This window comes from Euleptes europaea, chromosome 1 (genome assembly GCF_029931775.1).
Source record: "Euleptes europaea isolate rEulEur1 chromosome 1, rEulEur1.hap1, whole genome shotgun sequence".
In the NCBI taxonomy this organism is placed as follows: domain Eukaryota; kingdom Metazoa; phylum Chordata; class Lepidosauria; order Squamata; family Sphaerodactylidae; genus Euleptes; species Euleptes europaea.
In genome coordinates this window covers 57,735,282-57,757,034 of record NC_079312.1, presented here as the reverse complement: position 1 = coordinate 57,757,034, position 21,753 = coordinate 57,735,282, and the positions used below count along the sequence as shown (strand labels likewise).

General features: G+C 41.5%; 1 protein-coding gene across 1 annotated transcript; it reads right to left on the bottom strand.

Annotated features, from left to right (window-relative positions):
* Window positions 1-7,273: 7,273 nt before the first annotated feature.
* On the bottom strand, window positions 7,274-19,757 carry SEC61A1 (SEC61 translocon subunit alpha 1). The gene is made up of 12 exons (XM_056856325.1): window positions 19,740-19,757; window positions 17,208-17,275; window positions 16,731-16,796; window positions 16,566-16,644; window positions 14,784-14,915; window positions 14,526-14,635; window positions 13,654-13,807; window positions 11,855-12,015; window positions 10,558-10,755; window positions 9,994-10,185; window positions 9,052-9,128; window positions 7,274-7,689 (listed from the first exon to the last, which is right to left on the bottom strand). The coding sequence occupies exons 1-12, from the start codon at window positions 19,744-19,746 to the stop codon at window positions 7,503-7,505; spliced, it is 1,431 nt and encodes a 476-aa protein (XP_056712303.1). The 5' UTR covers window positions 19,747-19,757; the 3' UTR covers window positions 7,274-7,502.
* Between the last annotated feature and the right edge of the window lie 1,996 nt (window positions 19,758-21,753).

Genomic DNA, 21,753 nt, shown 5'->3' with positions numbered 1-21,753 from the left:
GCCTGCCGATTCTTTCCAGAGACTGAAAGAAAGAAGTCTGTACAACAGGGCTTGTCACTAGCCCTGTTCACTAGTTATAGTGAATGTATGTATAAATCCACATAATGAGTACACATGCATTTTTAAAACAGTAATTCTCATGTTACATTCAACATGTATAGCTGGACAGGTGACACAAACCACACATCTATCTAGATGCTGGTCCTCAGTTTCATTTGTAAAGCAGACTCATGTTGGCTCTTTCTTACACCCAGATTTACATGTGTATGTGTAGGATCTACTGTGTTCACTGTAACATGGGAGAAAGCTATTTTTTTTTTTTACTGGCCATCAGACCAATACACAGGTAAACTCTTATTCTGGAAGATCCATGAGGGGGAAAGCTTCACCTGCTGACTTTTTGTGTGTTTGTTAGAGGTACAGAGAAATGATAAAAAGACAGAAGCCCTGCTTGCTCCTTGCTCTAGTAAAGAAAAGAGTCCATTGCCCTCACAGTAAGGAGCAGGGTAGCTAACTTTTCTTTCTTGCTGCCAAAACTACCTGCAATTGAAGACACAAATAAATGGAATGGTGGAAATATAAGATGGAGTGAAATGAAGAAATTCTTGACTGGAAGGTATTAAAATACCAATACAAAATTAATTCATATGAATGGATCTTCCTCTTACAGGAGTGCTATGCAGCCTCCTATTAAGCTGGATGTGACAAGGTTTGCAGTGAAATTCAGTAGCAGTACCTAAATCCACATCTTTTCCATGAGAGAAAACATGTAGATGTATGCTATTTATGAGCTATAGACAAGGCTGCACCAACTATATAGCTCTTCCGACCCAGATTTACAAATAAATTCAGAAAATGTGCACTCCAGAATCTGTTCCGCAAACTCACTGGCACCATCACTCATTAGTATTTAAGTAAGTACTAGTCACATGGTACCTTGCACAAGAGGTTGGTTTTGCTGTCTTTCTTTGTCTGTGGCTGTAATTTCAGCTATGTTCTTCTAGGTACCACATAGGTGGGGTACAGAACTCTTCCCATTTGGTGATAGGTAGGGTTGCCAGCTCTGTATTGGGAAATAACTGGAGATGTTGGGGGTGGAGCCTGAGGATGGTGGGGTTTGGGGAGGGGAGGGACTTCAATAGGGTATAATGACATCTTCCAAAGTGGCCATTTTCTCCTGGTGAACTGATCTCTATTGCCTGGAGGTCAGTTGTAATAGTGGGAGATCTCCAGCTACCACTTGGAGGTTGGCAACCCTAGTGATGGGGAAGGAGCAGGCAGGTTTTGATCTTGCGCCCTCTTCGTTCCTTAGAACATTCTGCACATATTCACAGCGAAGCCCGGCATAATGGCCCCATTGTCAGAAAACCCTTTGATCTTCCCAATTCAGATACCAGTGATGAGAGAGCTGTGGCAATAGTTGTCACACCGGAATTGCTGCCCCTTAACCCTGCACAGATGTGAAGAAGCATACATGAGAATGACAGAGGAATCCAGCCAGGGAAACATATGGAGAAAAGGAACTGGAAGAAAGAGTCGGAGAAATACGGAAGACAATCACAAGGCAGAGCTACAACATGGTGTAATTCCACATGGAAAGGAAATAAATTAACGGTGGCTCCTTTTGGAAGACAATAAAGTAGGAGATGGATGAACGCTGCTCAGAAGGAAGTGGATGAAACTAGTTTAGAAGCTCTGGCTTCATCCAAAGATCACAGAGAAGACAGAGCACAGACAGTGCAAAGATTACTTCCTAGAGAAACAGAGACACTGTTGCCAGCTATATGAGCCATTTTCTGTGTCCGACCAGTTTTGCACAAATTCAAACAGCTACAGTTGTTGTTTTAAAAAACACTGTAAAGTATCACATACATTTAATTGATCCATCATTCCATGCCAAATCTATCAAAGTTGACATGAGAGTTGCATTGTAGTTATGGATTTTGTTGAAATTATGCAAACCCCTTAAATACGTTGAAATGTATCTACAGCCAAAATGTAAAAAAAACCCCAACAATTCTATCACTGCAGGCAGGGTCAGATGCCTCCCAAAATTTCTTCCAAGTTTCCTTTCTGCAGAGCTCATTCTTGTACCTGTAGGTAGAGTACATCTCATTATATAAGTCCTTAATGCCTTATTTTGAAGCTCATAATATCTTAATGTTTTTAAAGTAACACACAGAGGACCCACAAGGATTGCGAGGGGGGCCTCATTTTTCCATGTATGCCCCATGACTATTTCCTCTTTCCCTCCCTTGGTAGCCCCCATAGCCTCTCCCCTTTTCCTGCTTCATTCGTCACATCCATCTGCCAACACAATCTTCAGTTTTCCCTCCTTCCCTCCCCTGGCAGCCTCCGCACAGGAAAAAAAAAGGTCTGCCTGCGTTGTGCGGTAATGGCCATTGCCAGTAATTAGCAGACAGTCAAGCAAGCGTAATATGAAAAGTCTTTTATTTTAAAAAAATTGCTTGCAATTCTTCTGTGCGCTCTCCCTGTATGATTCTGCTTTGAGTGACTTCCGGTAGCTATTCCCCCACTCTCTGTCATGTCCCTGAGTTATTCCCCATCAGCTTTCCTAGTTCCCCAAAGATACATCGTCATGCTCCAATTTTGTTTAAAAATTGACTCACACACACTGTTTGCTTACTTGTGTACATGAAGGCTCATGAAAAATGGGGTCCCCTCATAGTTGCACTACTGTTTTTTGGGAGACCTCACACCTTAAATCAGAAGTTCTCACTCGCATAGAGAGGCTATCAGAGCCTTGTCCGTTGCTGATGTCTCTGAACAGTTTATCTTCTCTGTGTCCTCCGCAAGGCTGATTAGATCCAACCCAGACCTCTTTTTGGTTGCTGCTCCAGTATTGTATATTTCATCACTTTGATCCTGCCTAGCTGGTACAGTTCCAGAGGAGGAAATCCACAGTGCTTACATAGCACCAGAACCCCCTCTTAAATAGAGTTAGATGGACAGTGATTGATAGAAAGTAGAAACACTGTAAGCTGAAATGCTCAGTTCAATGGAACCACACAATAAGGCATCACAATAAATGTCCAATAGGAAGGTTTCTGACCACTACTGAATACTGGAGATAACTCTGTTTGGATTTGGTGCATTTATTGTTTTTGGGTTTGTTTGTTTGTTTTTTTTGTTTTAATGAACCCAGTTCAGGTCAGAATCTGAAGTTTCAGTTGCACATGAATCAGAGGTTTCAGTTGTACATTCGTACTTGGAATACAGCTTGAAAACCAGTGTTCCTCAGTTAAAACAAGATAGCATCAAAGGTAGAGGAAAAGTTATAGTATTGGCCCATACCAAAGACTTTCAAGAATTAGAGTTCAATTTCAGCATGATTTCTGTTTTCTCAAGGAAGGCTTTCTTAATTGTAAACCAAGTTCCTGCAACACAGATTGCTTAATGAGTGGCAATAGGGTGGCAAAAGAGATTCCAACCCCAACCACCACCTTCTCAACTGCTACAAATAAGTAAAGTGTGGATTATATCACCACATTGATTGTGAGCACTCTATTAGGAGCACACATGTGAAACTACCTGCATTTTTCTAGGCTTTAAGAAGAGGACAGGAAAGTTGAAATCAAGCACATTTGCACCACAGGATCACCAAGTGCAATCCCAGGCATTATTGCTAGTTTTCAAAGTATGCTCTACTTCTTGCTTATGTACTGAATTCTAAAAGATGCTAGTTGCAGCAACACAGATCTATTTAGTTGGCTCACCTTTTTATTCTAGCATCAAGGAAGATAAAACTGCAACAAAACAGCATCCTCTAGTGGATACTCATGTGTCACAATCTGGACATTTCTTTCAGCAGGACCGCCAGAAGTACTTGTACTCTCAAGGAACAAACCACTCACCTTAACAAATGTTTGAGCACCTGGTATCCTTCCACACACACACACCCCACAGCTTACTGTGTGGTGTGCAATATTATTCTTTGCCAGCCAAAGGTCATATTGTGACCAGGAAGTAATCGAAAGGTGAGGATTTATATCCAGTTTGGCAATAGAAGATAAGTCTAGCCTCCCTACAAGGGATAAGAACATCCCAAACTTTCTTCTCACTTTCAGGCACTAGGTACCCATTTCCTTATTGACTGAGAAATTATTGTGAGACCTTGACTTTAACTACTGGTTCATTTAACATTCCATATGTGTTTGTAATATGGTAATACATTATATGTATGAATTCAAATACCAGCTTGTTCCCACGTCCATTTGGGTAGGTGAGAAAGAAGAAAATTGCAAAATATCCCTTGAAAACAGCTATTGGAATGAAAACTGGCACCCACAATTAAGATATACTGCATTTCAAGGATGATGCCAAACTTGATCTTGGTTGCTTGAGAGCTGGTGTGATACAGGGGCACTGAGGTATAAAATCAAGACATGCCTAATCCAAATCTCAGCTGTTATCAATTTATAACTGACCTTATTCACTGGCACCTCACCCACCCACAAAATGGGTTTACAAGGAGCTATTGTAAAAATCATTGCATTTGTACAGTGCTTCATGTCTGCTGACAACCGTTTTTGAGGATATCAGGAAACATAAATTATAATAAAATATGTCATTTGATTTGAGAGTAAAACATGATACACAGGTTGGATCCATTACCACAAGCAGAGCAAGACTCCTGTGGCTGCAGCAGCCCACTAAGCCTTCCAAAATTGTACTTCTGAAGGTCAGCGGTTGCTTGCAAAAGGGCACGGGGAGGGAATCAGCAAACATTTCTTCAAGAGGAAAGGACGCGTTTATGTGATAAATGCATTGGTGACAATGGAGTGAGAGTTGGTATGGTATTCAGGACAGGGTTTGTTTAGCTCAGACTAGTCCACAAGCAGCACCCTTCATATGGAAAAAAGATCTAACCGTTGTTGTACTGGTAACTTAAATTACTGGTAACGCTCTCTATGGGTGCTGCTTTTGGAAAATGTTCAGAAACTACATTTGGTGCAGAAGGCAGCAACCACAATATGAACAGACACCTGAATATGTAATACCTATACCGTATGAGCTGTATTGGCTTTCAGTTAGATCCCAAAATCAACTCTTTATATTTTTAAGCCCACAGTTTTGCCTACAAGGTTTAATGACCAATTCTTCCCAGAGTACTTAGGTTAGTAGCAGATGCCTTACTCTATCATTTCAGTGCTGTGCCTGATTTCAAGTGGGCCTTTTGAATGCTGCATGTTGCTTTTGACAATCTAGCTTTCTTCAAGCTGCATACACTAGAAATAGTATATAAAGGATCTGGCCCTGGGAAACGAGATACACAAGGTATTTGAAGAATGTAGGTCCACAATGTATCCAGACCATCCAGAAAGTAGGAATGAAACATTTAATCCAGCTGCAGCATTAAGTGAGGTTGACCTAAAATGATCCCCACTGTGGTGCATGCCCTGGGAACATTCAGATTACTACAATGGGCTCTACAGGGGGCTGCCCTTGAAAACTATCTGGAAAGTACAATTGCTTGCAGGAACAATATCACTCCAGCCTTGTTCAGTTGATGGCTGCTCCCAATTTGCTTCCAATTCAAGGTGGTGGATTTGACCTTTAAATCCATATACACTTGGGACCAGAATAACTTAAAGATGACCTGCTCCCTATGAACCCACCTGACCAATCATCTTCAGATGCCCTGTTTCAAGTCTCCACATCATCTAATGCTAGACAGGTGGCAACCAGACAAAAAGCTTTCTCAGTCACAGCGCCAAAGTTTTGGAACTCCCTTCTCTGGGCTATTTTTTCTGTCTCCTATCATTGCCTTCTGTTGCAGGTGGACTTATTTTGTGCGACATTCACTCTATTAGCCCTCCTCCCTGTGTCATGTTTTAAATATTTAAATAAAATGCATTTGCATTTTAAACACTATTCAAAATGTTTTAACATTTTACTGCCTTTGGAACTCTTGAGTTGGGTGGAAAGGTTTAAATAATATAAAAGCCTGATCTTTAGAGGCAAACACTTCTCAACCCCATTATCTGCTAATTTCAGACAGGATCTCCACTTGTAGCTGCCACGTGCTGCTTGAGACGCTCCACTGCAGCATCTTATTTGACTAGTACCTGCCAGGTCACCAGTATAGATAACTTCCTAGTGCAGAGGCTGAACTACACAGGGTCTCTACCTAACAGATTGGGAAAAATCCCACTCTTATCATGTTAAAACTTTTACATTTTAAAACCTTTAAGGAAACTACATAAACAGGCATGGTTCTACAATATTTCAGCACCATCTCATCAAGTTTCCCAACTAGGCCAATGTCAATTGACCAAGGGAAATCAATTTGCAGGCTTCCTTTTATACCATTTAAAAAAAAATCTGGTCCTATATTATACACGTAAACACCCCACAACTGTGAACATATCCCACAAAAAGTCTTTAAGGAGTTTTAAAGAGGAGAGGAAGTTCTTTTAAGACTTTATGGCTACTTCTCCAATTTGGGAGCTGTCACTTGGCAATCAAGAGCTTATAGGTCTCCAAGGAAGCATCTTCATTGCTTCACATTTGCATAAGCAAATAGCATATAAGAGACGGCAAAGGCAACAGTGTGTAGAACCTTAGTCGCTGTTCTGGAACAACTGGGGGGGAATTATTCTGCAGTAATATGAAAGTTCTGTCTGGTTAACCAAGTGCATTTGTATGTGCTAGGTGTCAATTCGTATTAAAATGACAGCTGGTAATAACTGCTTAGCGAAGAGCGAAACTTCTAGGAGGAATGCTGCATCATGCACTTTGTGTTAGGATACAAAAAGAATACAAACACAGTGATCTGCCTAATAAACAGCAGGCTTCATGTTTGGTACAATATGACTAGTATAGGTCAATTTACAATTCTGTAACATTTCTGTCTGTTAAGTAGCCTAGACTAAATTGAGTTCTTCTGAAAGGCCAGGACAAATGATCGGTCCTCAAGGAAGTGAGATAGTTGGAAGCCAATGGTCTGCACTTAGGCAGCAGACAGCATACCCGATGAAACATCTGGCAGTCTTAAGACCCTGCCCAAGTCTGCAGTACCTTTTCAATGATATTTAGGCAGGTACAGGGGGAGCAGCAAAAAGAAGACATCCCTCTCAACTGCCATTGTAAAGGACAACGTATTGCAACCAAAAGGTCTCCTCCCTCGCCTACTGTTAAAACTGGAAGAGCTCTTATATTCCATGGAGTTTTGCATTTTTTTTACAAAAAGAATACTGTCAAATTAAGCCCATTTTAGGCAACTTTCCTACAATAATTAAGAACCAAAACCTTGTTTTCTAAAAAGGATTTTTTTGCTTGTTTTCCAACAATTTAGAAAAGGTCAACAGTATAAACAAAGTCTGAACCAAAGGAATGTGCTTTGGAAAACATTAAAATGTGTTCCTATTGATGTGATGTGCCCGTGTTAATGTGATGCTTTAATTTGTTCCACCTGATTTTTTTTTTTTTAAATGCAAGAACACACTTCATCCTCCCCTTGGGTCCACGGGACAATGTATTTAGAAAAGAAGCGCTCCCATGCTGCCAACTTCGCTCTGCTCCTTTACAAAGATTTCAAAATACTGGTAAATGATGGTGACCGCCAGTAAGATTCCAGTGCCTGATCCAATTGCCCCAAGGAAGTCTGCCAGCACAGAGAGGGCACCGATGCAGAGGCCACCGAATGCAGCTGCTGTAGGGATGTACCTGACAAAATGGAAGAGAAGAAAAGGAAATTTTAGTCAGACCAAAATGCTAAATAGGTACCGAAAGCGTCTACAGGCACAGACACCACAGAATGCAGCCCATGGAAAGAAACTATGCATACGAGGATCACAGCATTAAGACTCAAGGTCCCTCTGGATAATTTAAAAATATGGGTACAGAGAGCATGTGCAACCTATCATTCTTATCAACAGGGGGTTACTTAAGAATATATTTCAGCCAAGAGTGCAAGATGCCAATGCTTCCATATTTGTAATAAAAAGCTCTCTGTTAAAAGAAGATCTGGTGGAATATTAAAAACTGTAACAGCTTGATTAACAGTTTGAATGGATGTTGGAGATGGAAAACATTTGCCCTCCTATACCCATTATGTTCTCTTAGATTTTAAGTTGTAAAGCTGGAAAGTGATTTATGAAAACTGGCAAACAGATTTAAGCTGTCTAATGAGTCCAGAGACTTGGCCCGTTTTGGTTACCAAAGGTTCTACCTGCTCAGTAAAATAATGAAAGAATCATTAAAAGACTTGGCATCTTTTGCCCAACAAACTTGCTAAAATTAATAGCATTGAAAGTAATTGCCGATTTATAAGGAGGCAAATTTTTCCTCTCCACACGTGCTGTAACTGTAATTGAGTCAGCATTTATTGGAAGGCAGAGATTAAAACAATTTTGTATTGAGTGGAAATGGATATTCCTCTTGAACCAGAATTACTGTTGCTGAATTAACAAGCAATGGTACCCAAAGGAACCTGTATCGAATGCCACCACAGCAGCTTGTTTAGTATGTATGTTAACTAAGGGGATGACAGAAAAAGTGAAGCATGTATCATTACTAGTTCATCTGTGTAATGATGCTTTGTGTTAATATTTTTGTAAGTACTTTGCTATAACTATGTTTTATACTTCATAGTAAAATAATATTGTATGTGAATAATTTTTTAAAAAATTAAGACTCAGGGAAGAAGCTAAAAGTAAGTTAGCTGTGCATTTAGGTCACACTGGTTTTAATGTTAAAACCTTCTTTGGTGTGTTCTCTGGTAAGATGCTTTAGGGGGTTAGGACTGTTCTTTTGAGCAAGAATACAGAACTGACCTCCTCTAGCTTCAGAATCATTAACAGTTTTTTTAAAATGTCTAAGCAGACACAAGGGCTTAAAGATTGCCCTTTCTAATAAGGAAAGTAGGTATTCTTAGGACTGCGTCATGAAGAACAATGGCATGCAGGAATCTAGCACACTGCGGGAGCACAAAATTTGAAAGTAAACTTTTTCTCTAGAGGTCAGGGCTGGAATAATTATGCACACACATCCTGGAATAAACTAATTCTATGCAGGTTTGTAACTCACCTGTTAAGTTCATGAACCATGGAGGTTTCTCTATGTCCCCTCATCACCATCTGCTGTTCTTTTAGTTGTTTAGCAACCTGCATTCCCAATAAAATGAATAAATGGAGTTTAGTTTTCTTAATTTAAATTGTTAATCATTTGCCTATAACAAAGCAGGAAGAAATGTCAATATTTCCAAAGGATTACTAAAAAGATAAAGCTAGGGTTCTGCAGTAACAACCGGACAAATTTATATACCAACTCATTCTAAATACCGAACTGAAAAGATGCATAAGAGTAATTCAATGCATGCTTTCATATGATGCCTATGGAAAGTACAGTTAAATTCAGTGAAATTTCTACCAATGGCAGGGGGGAGCAATTTTTGCCAAATCCCCCACCCCTCAAGAACAGCATTTTGGGAGGCATCCTTGACCGCAACAGGAGTCCCACTCCACTGACAAATCCCTTCTGTCAGAGGAGATCTTCTGTAGCATCCAAATTGTTATAGTTTATTTATTACTACAAGTCACAAGCTCAAACCGAGTGCCCTGAAGCCTAAAAGATCAAATATATATTGTAGCATAAATCTTTGAAAGCCAACACCTACTTTTATCTGGTGCAGGGTTTTTACTTGTTCTGCCATTACTTTATTCAGGAAACATATACAAGTACCCTCCCAAGAGACCCATTCCAAGAAGTTTCTTATGCTTGATACAATCTTTCTCAGCTCAGGAAGGCAAACAGTTCAGGCATTTGAGCATGAAGGGCAGTGTTATGAAGTAATGTTTTGAAATTAAAGACAGCTTGCTGGAATACTGCCTTAGTAATAGTGATTTTGGGAATCATCAAGTCTATTTCTTTAGTGATACAACACTGTTTGCCAAGTGATGGAGCAAAGGAAGCTCTACAGCTTCTAAGAGAGACAGGAAGGAAGTATCCAGATCTGTATTCTTTACTTACATCCTTGGCAGATGAGCCAGAGACCTCAATCCAGGTTTTAGAGAAGAAAGCACAGGAGCCCAACATAAACACAATGTAAACAACTGCATGAACAGGGTCTTCCAACACCGAAGTAAAAGACTCTGGAGGTGACAAGTAATAGCAAAGTCCCCCAACAGGGTAAGAACGAGCAGGGCCTCCAGATGATGTGTCCTGTAACACAAGATGACAAGTTTAGACATTTCACTGAGCTTTCTTAAATGCATGACTTTTATTCAGCTATCTCAGCAGAAACATTTTGTTACTCCATATAGATTTCTGCACATATGTGGGAAGTAAGAAAATTAATTATGACTACTGAAAGAAAAAGCACCGAGGAGCTGACAAAGGGACAAAAGCCAGCAAGCATATGCTCAGTGTCAAAAATTCACATGGCTCATAAAAGAATCACCACATGCTGGACCCTCAGCCTTCTTTGGTGCACCTTTGCTATAAAAAACTAAGGCAGATTTATGATCAGAGTGGCAACATCTGATATAGGACATGGTGGTGTAAACACATCATAAGTAATATACAAATACTTACAGACCAAGTGCCCAGCAGGCTAACCAGTAAGTTGCCACTGAAACGGGCAGAAAGCATCTGGGAGATCACGTACAGGTTGGACACCAGCGCAGACTGAAGAATGATGGGAATATTGGAGGTGTAGAACAGTTTGATAGGATAAGTATTGTACTGGCCACGATAACGGGCAGATTTTATAGGGAGGTCCACTCTGAATCCCTAAGAAAATTAGATAGCAAAAATGAGAATTGAATGCACAAATGCATACTAGGAAAACCAATAAAACGCTCAAATGCTTTCATGTTTGATATAAATATGACTGACATCTTTTAAGCCCAATACCAATTAAATATACATGCTGGCCACGTTTTGGCTGGACAAAACAGAAAAATGACCCAACCTAAAAACTAAAGGTTGGGTGAAATAAATATATTTCTTTATTTAATGAATTTTATTACAAAGCACTCATGCATATATTAAAAACAAAACCGTATTGCAACAAATACAGGATTATCTAAAACCACATGCCAAACATGTTTCAGCCCCCAGACCTTCTTCAGTGATTAGGTAAAACATATTATGCACACATAAATATAAATTAACAAATAGAACAATTTTGTATCAGCCAGGGTATGTATTCCAAATGGACGTTGTGCCTATGATATCATATTGTTAGCAACATATGTTTTGAATTGTAAAAGCACACATCTGAGGAATGCAGTCTAAATATTGCTTTCTGGAAAGGGCTAACATTACATTCAAATATATATATCAGTTAATACGTAATCCGCATGTGTTTTACCTGACCACTGAAGAAGGCCTGGGGCTGAAACATGTTTAAGATGACCAGAGCAGACCTAGCTGTTTCAGAAACTAACACTCTTCAATATCACAAGCAAATCAGTGATGCCATTTCTATTAAATTGGTTATGTTTGCAGAAACAAGGAGCAAGCTCAAAGTTTAAGAGCCATTCACAAATATAATTGGTCACAAGTGATTTCATTAAGAATCCGCATCAATTTAAAAATGATCTCTAATAGCCAGAGTTCATCCAAATACTTTAAGGAAAAAAATTGCACTTCATGAGTGAAATACTAACTAGACTTTGATTACCATAATACATGCAATGAGAACATTTAGACCACCTTCAGGCCCGTATCCTACCATTCCACTCAGTAAATTTTAAAGCCCTCCTCGAGCCTTAAGGTGCCTTCCTCCTATGCAAATGGTCCTTCTGCTACCTCAAAATCTGATCAGGAAGCGAGAGGAAGCGTACAGGCAATTACTGTTACAGTGCCATAACTCAGTGCTACTAACCTGGAAGTAAATTACAACAGCAAAGACAAATATGGTGGCAATGAGGTTCATAAGGTTGGGAAGGTTTTGTCGGTAGAAGGCTTCTCGCAGAGCTCTGACTTTATCTGTACGAGTAGCCAGCAAATGAAAAAGGGCAATGATGGCTCCTTCAAACTCCATGCCTTAAATGAGAAGGTGCAACAGATAGTCAGTTTCAAGTAATTTGGTGCTTCAAATTAACAGTACACAAATTTGCATTCAGGACAAGATACTCATACTTTAACTGATTCCAGCAAGACCAATGACATAAGCAAGAGGTTCACAATTTCTGGCAGGCCTTAAGAGCCCAAATTTTTGATTTATACTGACCCCCACCCCTCCCACAAGGGAGAAGGGGCAGGGTCTTAATTGTGATGTTAAGCAGTTTTGGAGGTATGCCTACAAAGCAAAGGATTACTTGAGTCCCTGCCCTCTTCCTCAGCCTAGTGTGTGCGTGTGTGTGTGTGTGTGAGAGAGAGAGAGAGAGAGAGAAGAGATAAACTCAGCATGATGCTGTCAAGAGAGATCCCATTTCTTCCTCTTGAAGAGGAAGAAGAGGAAGAAATGGGCTCTCCTCAACTTTGTGCCACATATTGGGAAGCAGTGATGCAATTTTGGTTTCAGATGCCTTCTGAAATCAGCACGAGGATTGGGAGGGCAAGGGAAGGGTCCTCTCACTACAATAACGCCTCTGGGTATAATATTATACTTTTATATCTAGAAACTGGATTAAAAGGCCAGCTCATACGGACGGTAGTTACACTCACTGTACTCCAGCCCTTTGACCATAGGAGGACCCAGGACTGCGTGAAGAAACATTGGTATCAATCAGGCTCTAAACAGTAACGATTTCCATGATTATAAGCAACCAGTTACAGGAAATCCTGGGCAGCCATAATTGCTGGAGTATAGGGACAACTGTTTTGTAAGCAACCCTCATATAAGAGTTTAACAGGAATACAAAAAGATTTAGGGAAGACAGTAAACAGATTAGTACTCGGAAGCCCATAACTTTTAAACTATGCTAAGCAATAAAGAGCACCAGTGCACTGCTCTCCTCTTCCCATGATCCTGCCTGGTTTAGCAATCCAAGTGTCAGACTAGGATCTCGGATACCCATTTGAATCCCCACCCTATCACGGAAGCTTGCTGGCTGACCTTGGGCCAGTCACACACTTTCAGCCTAACCTACCTCACCGGGTTGTGGCAAGGATAAAATGGAAAAGGGGAGAAAGTTGTAGGCCATTTTGAGTTCCCACAGGAAGAGAAGTTGAATATAAATGAAGTAAATCAATGAGCAAATGAAAAAAGAATGCCATTCATTTTCTCCATTAACTCTCATTCTCGATCCCTTTGAGATCTATCTTTGTAGTGTAGGATAACTGGAATATTCTGACTTGAATACTGCTCATGTCGGTTATGGAAGGGAAGTGCTGGAATACAAAACTGTAAAACAGAATTGTGTATCACATAAGCACCAAAATAAATATGATGAAATTGTCTGAAATTTTCACAAAAGCAACCACCTTACGACAAAGGAAGGGTCTTTTTTCTTAAAAGACTTTGTCTAGTCTTGCTCTTAAAAGAAAAAAGATTCAATTTCTTTCATTAGAACGCCCAATGTTAAATTCAAGTCATTGGGTAACGTATTACTTTAACAGTGCCAGCAAACAGCACAAATGAAAGACGCACTAGTGAAGTTTCCCTAGTCAGTCAACTTTTGTATATTATAACGCATGCACACTTTCACTGCAACAAAATAAGCACAGATGTGACGTTACCTCGACCAGTATTCACTGTGGTTGGGCTGAATGCCTTCCATACAATTGTCTCACAGATGTTAGTGGCGATGAAGAGGGAAATGCCAGAGCCGAGGCCATACCCCTTTTGTAGAAGTTCATCAAGAAGAAGAACTATCAAGCCAGCAACAAAAAGCTGTAAGAAGAAAATCCGAAGTGTTTACTAAGTGGTTTAACCCAGAAATAAGACTCCTATGCAGAGTTACTGTAGTCTAAGCCCACCAAAATCAATGCATAGGACTGCACTGCCATTTACAAAACAATATTAAAATAACCTGCATCGCCTTTTTTTCTTTTTAAATGCCAAGCCACAGGATAAGATCTTCTTTGGAGACACTGGTTCTGCACCATCTGGCTGGCCACTCTAAAGCAGGGCAGGATAGCTACCCACCCCTGCAATTTGTCCCTAGCATCTGGTAATCAAGGGGGGGTTCCATTCCAAGCTTTGTCTAGTCTTGCTCTAGCAACCATTATAGACCCATCTTCCAAGAAGCTATTTATGCTTTAGTTAAATAGGCACTGCAGAGATGACAAACTGCCTGCGGACTCACAGTAAATCCAGAGATGTGAGTGTTCCATGGCAAACGGCCTGGGTTTTCCCAGCAATGAAACCTCAGGTTGACAGGCAAGAGTGCTCTATTCTATTAATAAGCAGGAAATATGGGATAGGTGGGGGAAAGTCAGTTTATAAAGAGAATTCTAGCTTAAATTTAAGCATCTTTGGCAGGAATAGAGCAGGATAGAAATCCAAAAATAAATATGTAGAAATTCATCTGTAGGTGGACCATACCAAAAAATCCAAATCCTCCCCACTAACACCCTTGAAATGTTAAGGGTGATGCAACAGTAGTTACCTGAATGGTGATAAGAAGGCAGATACCTGCTCCCATCTCTGATGGGTCTCCATACATTCCAGTCATTACGTAAACAATAGACTGCCCAATGGTAATAATCATGCCAAACACTGTAAAATGAAATCATAAGGCAACACTGAATTAACAGCTCCCTATGCAAAACATCCCAAGACATGATTTACATTCTCCATCATCAATACTCATATAAGGTATTAGCTAACCAGGATTGCAAACTCTTAAATGTCTCCTGCTACTTACATTTTTGTGCACCATTGAAGAGAGCTCTGTCTTTTGGTGTATCCCCAACTTCAATTATTTTGGCACCAGCCAGCAATTGCATGATGAGACCGGAAGTGACAATGGGAGAAATGCCCAGTTCCATTAGTGTGCCTATGGGATGTGGAACAAAAAGTTAGTTTGGTGGTAGGCGAGTGAGAAGAGGAGGCGGAGGAAGAATTTGGCTTTCAGTCTAACCTGTTCCCATTTCATCACAGGTAACTACAGACTGCCCTGACCTGGATAGCCCAAACTTGTCAGATCTCAGAAGCTAAGCAGGGTTAACTCTAGTTAGTATTTGGGTGAGAGACCACCAAGGAATTCCAGGGTCATGATGCAGAGAAAGACACTGGGGCAAACCACTTCTGTTAAGTCTCTTGCCTTAAAAACCTGTAAGGATCACCACGAATTGGTTGCTACCTGACGTCACTTTATACACAAACTACAGGCTGCTATGCAATGCAAAATAAAAAAATTACACAGGGAGAATTAAACCTCACTGTCCCATTCTTTAGATGCAGTATTTCTCACTCTATTTAGCTGCATGATAAATAAATGAAGCTTTTAAAAAGTGGGAAACAGCACTAATCTTAAGTAGAATGTAAATTAGTCCACGCTGCATTTCACATATGCCACATTTGTATTTGAACAAAGAGCTGTCAATAAAGGGGCAGACACCCTGGAAAAATTATATAGGATATAAATGAGGGAATAGAAATAAGGAGAAGCTAATGTTCTTGGGAAAGAAAAGGCTCCACAAACAAGAAAACTGAAAACACAGGGGCCGGAGTCAACTAGTAGAGCATGAAAAGTACTCTCCAGTTCGATCTCTGCCATCCCCAACGGAAGGACATCACAAGAAGAGGGCTGTAGAAAAGCTGCCACCAGTCAGTTTATGCTTTTAGACTCCATGGATACCTACTTTACATTCTATGACCTACTCTGGTACCCACAGAAGTGCAATACACAACTTTTCACTTAGCATTTGGTTCTGCAGTGTAAGTTACTTTTTTTTAAATACAGCTGCTTCAAACAGCAGTTTTTGTAGGTACACAAAGCTCTACAATACGCATGTCCTAAAACAAAGAGTGTTACCACCCCAATGCAGTATAAGGAAGCTCATTGTGTTCTTCTAAGAGGGGAAAAGCAAAGGACCTCAACAAGAGAAGCAGCACACTGAAATGGAACAAAGGTGAAGTGCTGTGTAGTAGGTGGTGATCAGGATAGAAACGTAAGTAGGCTGTAACCAATTGAAAGCCCTGACCTGGATAGCCCAGGCTAGCCTGATCACAGAAGCTAATCAGGGTCAGTCCCGGTTAATATTTGGATGGGAGACCACCAAGGAAGTCCAGGGTTGCTATGCAGAGGCAGGCAATGGCAAATCGCTTCTGAACATTTCTTGCCTTGAAAACCCCACAGGGTCGCCATAAGTCAGCTATGACTTCTCAGCAAAAACAAAGAAGCCGTTGGGAAGCTTGCCTCAGGTACAATCTCCTTATGTGGCCTTAAGCCACCAATTTTCAGCCACTACCAGCCTCTGAATCTGCAATATAGAGATAATACCAATCTATTTAAGAATGTCTGGTAAGCACTAAGAACACTTCAGATATAGTATAAAAATCACATAATTCATGTTTAAATTATACATGTGGAACCTCCAAAATCCCAGGCAAGATTTTAAACATGTCTCTAAATGTGTAGACTTTATTTCATTAAATAGAACTAAATAATGAAATCTTGCAGCGGACAGAACCACAGTCATACCTCTGTTTGAAGCCAGAATTACTCTCATCCAGTAGAAAGGATCTGCCGAGTCTGATGACATGATACCAAAAAGGGGGATCTGAATTTAAGAATAAAGAGAAGACACAATAAATATGGCTCCCTTTGGATTTTAAACAAAGGCTTTAAAGAGTATCATGAACATACCTGGCAGCAAACCAAGAAGATGAAAAGGGTGATAGCCGTCCATAATACCTTTTCTTTGAACTGGATCTACATATACAGGGGAGACATTATAAAAGTAATTAGTTGTCATTAATGAAGTTGTTGGAAGAGATACTAACCATAGAATCCAAAACAGTAAATTTGACCTTCAAGTTCTCAGCAGTTCTACCCAGTTTCCACTGAAAGTAAGAAGACACAGAATCCAACCAAAAGAAAACCGATGAGTTCAGATACAAAGGAACTTTCCCCCAAAATTATATCCTTTGAGAGATGTCGGCTTAGGGCCAGTTGTCACGTTCACACAGCTGGAGATTCAGTATGTGTGGAGGAGCAGGTATGTATACAAAACACCAAGAGACAACATGTTATAAAGGTATCCATTAAGTGTATCTCTTCTTCACCTTAGTATTAACACTTACAAATAATTTCACATAAACAGAAATCTAAAAGGACCCATACCTTCCTTTCTGGCTTCTGGATCTCAGGCAAGATAACACAGAAGGGCTTGATTACTTCTAGGAATTTAACTGTGAAGGGGATAAAAGACAAGACCAGAGATATCAGCAAATTTAACAAGCCAGAATCTCAGGCTTTGGTACCTTGGTTCAAACTCAGCCCCGTACAGCAGCCCTGAATGAGTCTATCATGCTCATCTTCATATACTATATGAGCTACAGCTCTGAACTCACAAAAATATTTCCTGCTCCCATTCATTTTTGACACAACAGCAGCATGGTAAGTCACCATTAGTCTGGTTTTGGGTTTAATGGAAGACAAATACATTCAGGCAGCTGTATGTTTAAATTTTACTCCCTGATCAAGCCTCTGTTAGACTTAGTTATTTATAAACATTTTATGCACAAGTAGAGTTGTTAAAATGACTGACAGTGCAATCTTAGGGGCTAAGACCATTGACAAATCGGGTTAGACTTCAGTAACAATGCACAGACTGCACCGAGTTGTGTAGTCAAAGGTGATACACTGTTTTAGATCTCCCCAAATCTCTGTAACTTAGAAAACTGACAAACCTAATCAACACTAGTGCTAACCTTCACCTGGTACCAAGAATGACTTTGTAAGGGCACTGTGATAGAAACACTTATGATTACACTACAGCAAAGTTCCAGTTATTAAAAATAAACCATCTCCCTGAAATCATTTAACTCTTCAGCAACCAACTCCCTACTAACCATATGAAACCGGCTTCCCACTCCCAGTATGTTGCTAAGCTTTGTTATGCCCTCAGAACACAGACTAGGAAGATCCCTAGAAAAGAAACTATCCATTAACAGGAAAAAATTGACCAGCAGCACAGTTAAAAATCTTAAAATAGAGAGGCTACACCAGTACTTCAGTGGAAGTACAGATTTATGTATCACAGCAGCTTGGAGCCTGCCTAGAACTTCCAATGGTGAAGCAGAGGGGCTATTTTCACCAATTACCCCCTCCTATAACAGCCTGTAACACCCACCAAAATGCTGCTCCAGGGGGACACCCAGGAACAGTTCGGAAGGGGGGAATTAGAGGTCTCCTGTAGGAGGAGGAAATCAGTCAAAATTGCCCCTTGTCATGCCTGCAGAAATTCCAGGCAGAAACCAAGCCAGTAGTTTGTTAAGAGAATTAAAAATGTTAGTACACCGCACCACGGTAAAGCCATTAACAAAATACAAACAGACCACCGTGAAACAGCTATAAAGCTATACAAATAAATAGTTACTATCATAGAAAAGGCATAGTTATTTTAAAATAATGCTACAAGGCCACTTCAGTGGAGCCCAGTTTGGTTTTGTGTATCACTATCACTTCCCTGTCCTTAAATTGCAGGCAACATATGAGACAAAATTATCTGTACATGTGGAAAACAGGAGGCAGCAGGGAAGGCATCTTTCTGTAAAACGTTCTGAGCGCTGCCACACTGGACATGCTAAGATACATGTACAAATCAATTATTTCCATATTCAAGGTTTTATCTTTCAAATTCTGGGTTTCCTACATAAACACATGAGTGGATTTATTTAATATTTTCTAACTTTATGCTAGGAAAAGTTGAAGGCAGCAGGAAAAGAGGAAGACCCAACAAGAGATGGACTGACTCAATAAAGGAAGCCACAGCCCTCAGTTTGCAAGATCTGAGCAAGGCTGTCAAAGACAGGACATTTTGGAGGACTTTCATTCATAGGGTCGCCATGAGTCGGAGGCGACTTGAGGGCACTTAACCCACAACTTCAGACTGACCAATTTCCTAGTGAAAATAATATTTCCCAGCAAAGTGAAAATAATATTTCCCAGCAAAATGGAAGACAGTAACCAAGAGCACAAGCCAAGGAGTCCAACCTCATCTCAGCCGCAAAGAGAACAGCCGGCCAGAGGGGATGATAACACTAGACAGCCCTAACCATCTGAGGCGGAGCAAAGGCAAATATAAACCATTCCTAATACCTGAAGCGTGCCACATACGTTACTACCCCTTATAGGGCACCGGAGTCCTACGAACAGACACTCTACCCAAACCCACAGACATGCCCAGCAAGCCACTGATCCCGGGAACCAAGGGCTCCCCTAAAGGCCCCACACACCTACTGTGTGTGTTAAGTGCTCATGGCGACCCTATGAATGAAAGTCTTCCAAAATGTCCTGTCTTTGACAGCCCTGCTCAGATCCTGCAAATTGAAGGCTGCGGCTTTCTTACCGGCTCCCCAAAGGGTGAGCGGGCAGCCTCCCCTTCCCAACCGCCCCTTCCACACTGCAAGCCACGGGCATCTCCTCCCCCCCCCCCCGCAACCCTTCCCACCGCGCCGCCATTTCTCCCACTCCAGCAGCGGAGCCCAGCGGCCCCTCTGCCCCAGCCGGGGGGGCCCCTTCCTCACGCCCACCGGAGGCGACGCTCCCCCGTCCTCCTTTGCCCCCGCTTCCCCGTCCCTCGAGCGACACGGCCGACTCGCCGCCCGCCTTCCAGCCCCGGCAAGCGCCAACCCTCGCGCGGATACTCACTCCCCATCTCGGCCGCCCTCGACGCGGAAAAAGGAAAGGGCAAACGGCACCGCTGGCTCCAATGCCCTGCGCCCAGAGAGACACGTCAGTCAATTGAGCCTTCCCGGCCCCCTTCCGCTTCCTGCCACGCACTGGGGGCTGCTCGCGAGCGAGACCGTTGGCGCAGGCGCAGTGGCGGCAAACGTCTCGCTTTGGCCTCGCACGTAAGACTACAATTCCCAGCAGAGCCTACGACCGTAACTGCGGTCGGTGATTCGCTTTCCCCTACTTAAAAGACAGATGGATTCACATTCTAAGCTGTATCTGAAGAAGTGTGCTGTGGCTCACGAGAGCGCCTACCCTGCCAGGAAATATTCTTGTTAGTCTTTAAGGTGCTACTGGACTCTGGCCCTTTTCTACTACTGCAGTTGGTGGTTTGACATAGAAGCTCTTCCTACATAGCCTGTACAAGGGATGTGGTCCAGAAGGAGCTGACAGCCCTAAGTTACTATTGACTTTTGCGTAACGAGCGTTACGTTTGCCCCTTGGCATGCTGGGGATTGCGGTTTTGTTTACCCGCCATTTAAAAAAAGAGTGAAGGAGGCATCAGCGGGCGGTGCAGAGGGTGGTGAAGGGTTGCACGTGCACCCTGTAGAAAACGGTTTAAGGTCAAAGTGCGCTGTTCAAAATATTAAGATAAGGATAATTAAAAAAACTTAAAGAGAGTTCATAAGAACTCTTAAGAGAGCTGGTTACGTTCCTGTCGTCGTGGCTCCCATCTGTTGGCTCAAGTGAGAAGATCTTCAGCAAGGAATCTGCTTTGGGCTGATTTCAGAATATTTATTTCCTAATTATAATCACAGTCCCCATTTTAGACAATTGTCTCGGAGAGTGTCTTGTATTAATTGAGAAGCACAGGTTAATTGCCCTCAGGTCAGGCTTACAAATTAGACAAATCCTCCAAGGAAGACTGCCCGTCCGGGTCAGAATAAGTGCTGAGGAGCTTGAGTAGGCCAATTAACCTGGTTCGCAGAAAACCAGAACATGTATTTAGGTGCCCTTTTTTGCGCCTCTATTGGTAGACAAGGCGGGCCCGGAAGTCTAGGGGGTTATATAAATCAGTAGGAAATGGCGGACTTGGAGGGCAGATACAATTATGGTACACTGTAGAGTCTATGAGAAACAAAGTCCTAGAGAGGCATCACATCCGCAGTGAGCTCCACAAGCTCTGCTTTCCCCAAGCATTGCCCCAAATTTTCTTCCCCCTGTTTAGAGTCAGGGTGGTGTAGTAGTTAGTAGTAGTCAGACTATGATTTGGGAAACCCAAGTTGGAATTCCCACTCTGCCATGGTGGAAACTTGCTGGTAGATTTTTGGGGTGGAGCCTGAGGAGGGAGGGGAGGGACTTCAATGCCATAGAGTTCAATTGCCAAAGCAGCCATTTTCTCCGGGTGAACTGATCTCTATCGGCTGGAGAGGTTGGCAGCCCTACTTCCTGGGCAACGTAGGCCAATAATACAGTAATACACTCTTAGCCTAACCTACCTCACAGGATTGTTGTGAGGATAAAATAGAAAACAGGAGAACAATATAAGCTGCTTTTGGATTTCTGTTGGTAGGGAAAAGTTGAGGCCTTTGCTGTGTTGGCTCTGTCCAGGTGGAAAGCTTTATCAGAGGACATCCGTGCCCTGCAGGACCTTTTTAGCTTCCACAGGGCTTGCAAGACAGAGCTGTTCCAACAGGCTTTTAATTAGCCATTGCTTATTGCAAATATTAAGATTATACCAGCAAGAATGCTTATTGGTTGCGATTTTTGTAATGTTTCCATCAGATCATTTTAATGTTGAGTTGATAGCAGACATGTTCAATAGGAAATTTATAGTTGGTTTTAAATTGTGCTATATATTTATTGGTGTTGCTGTTTTTAACATTGTGGCTGGGATCCATACAGCTCTTTCCAGGAAGGCAAAGGCATAAGCATGATAGATAAATGAAATAAGGAAGGAGTATATGCAAATCTACTGCCCCACCATGCC

Excerpts from the sequence above, each read along its gene's own strand:
- SEC61A1 (XM_056856325.1), bottom strand. Across the intron at positions 16,645-16,730 it reads TCTTCTTGGTTTGCTGCCAG|ATCCCCCTTTTTGGTATCAT; the intron begins GTATGTTCATGA and ends TCTTAAATTCAG. Across the intron at positions 7,690-9,051 it reads ATGGTTCATGAACTTAACAG|GTACATCCCTACAGCAGCTG; the intron begins GTGAGTTACAAA and ends CCATTTTGTCAG.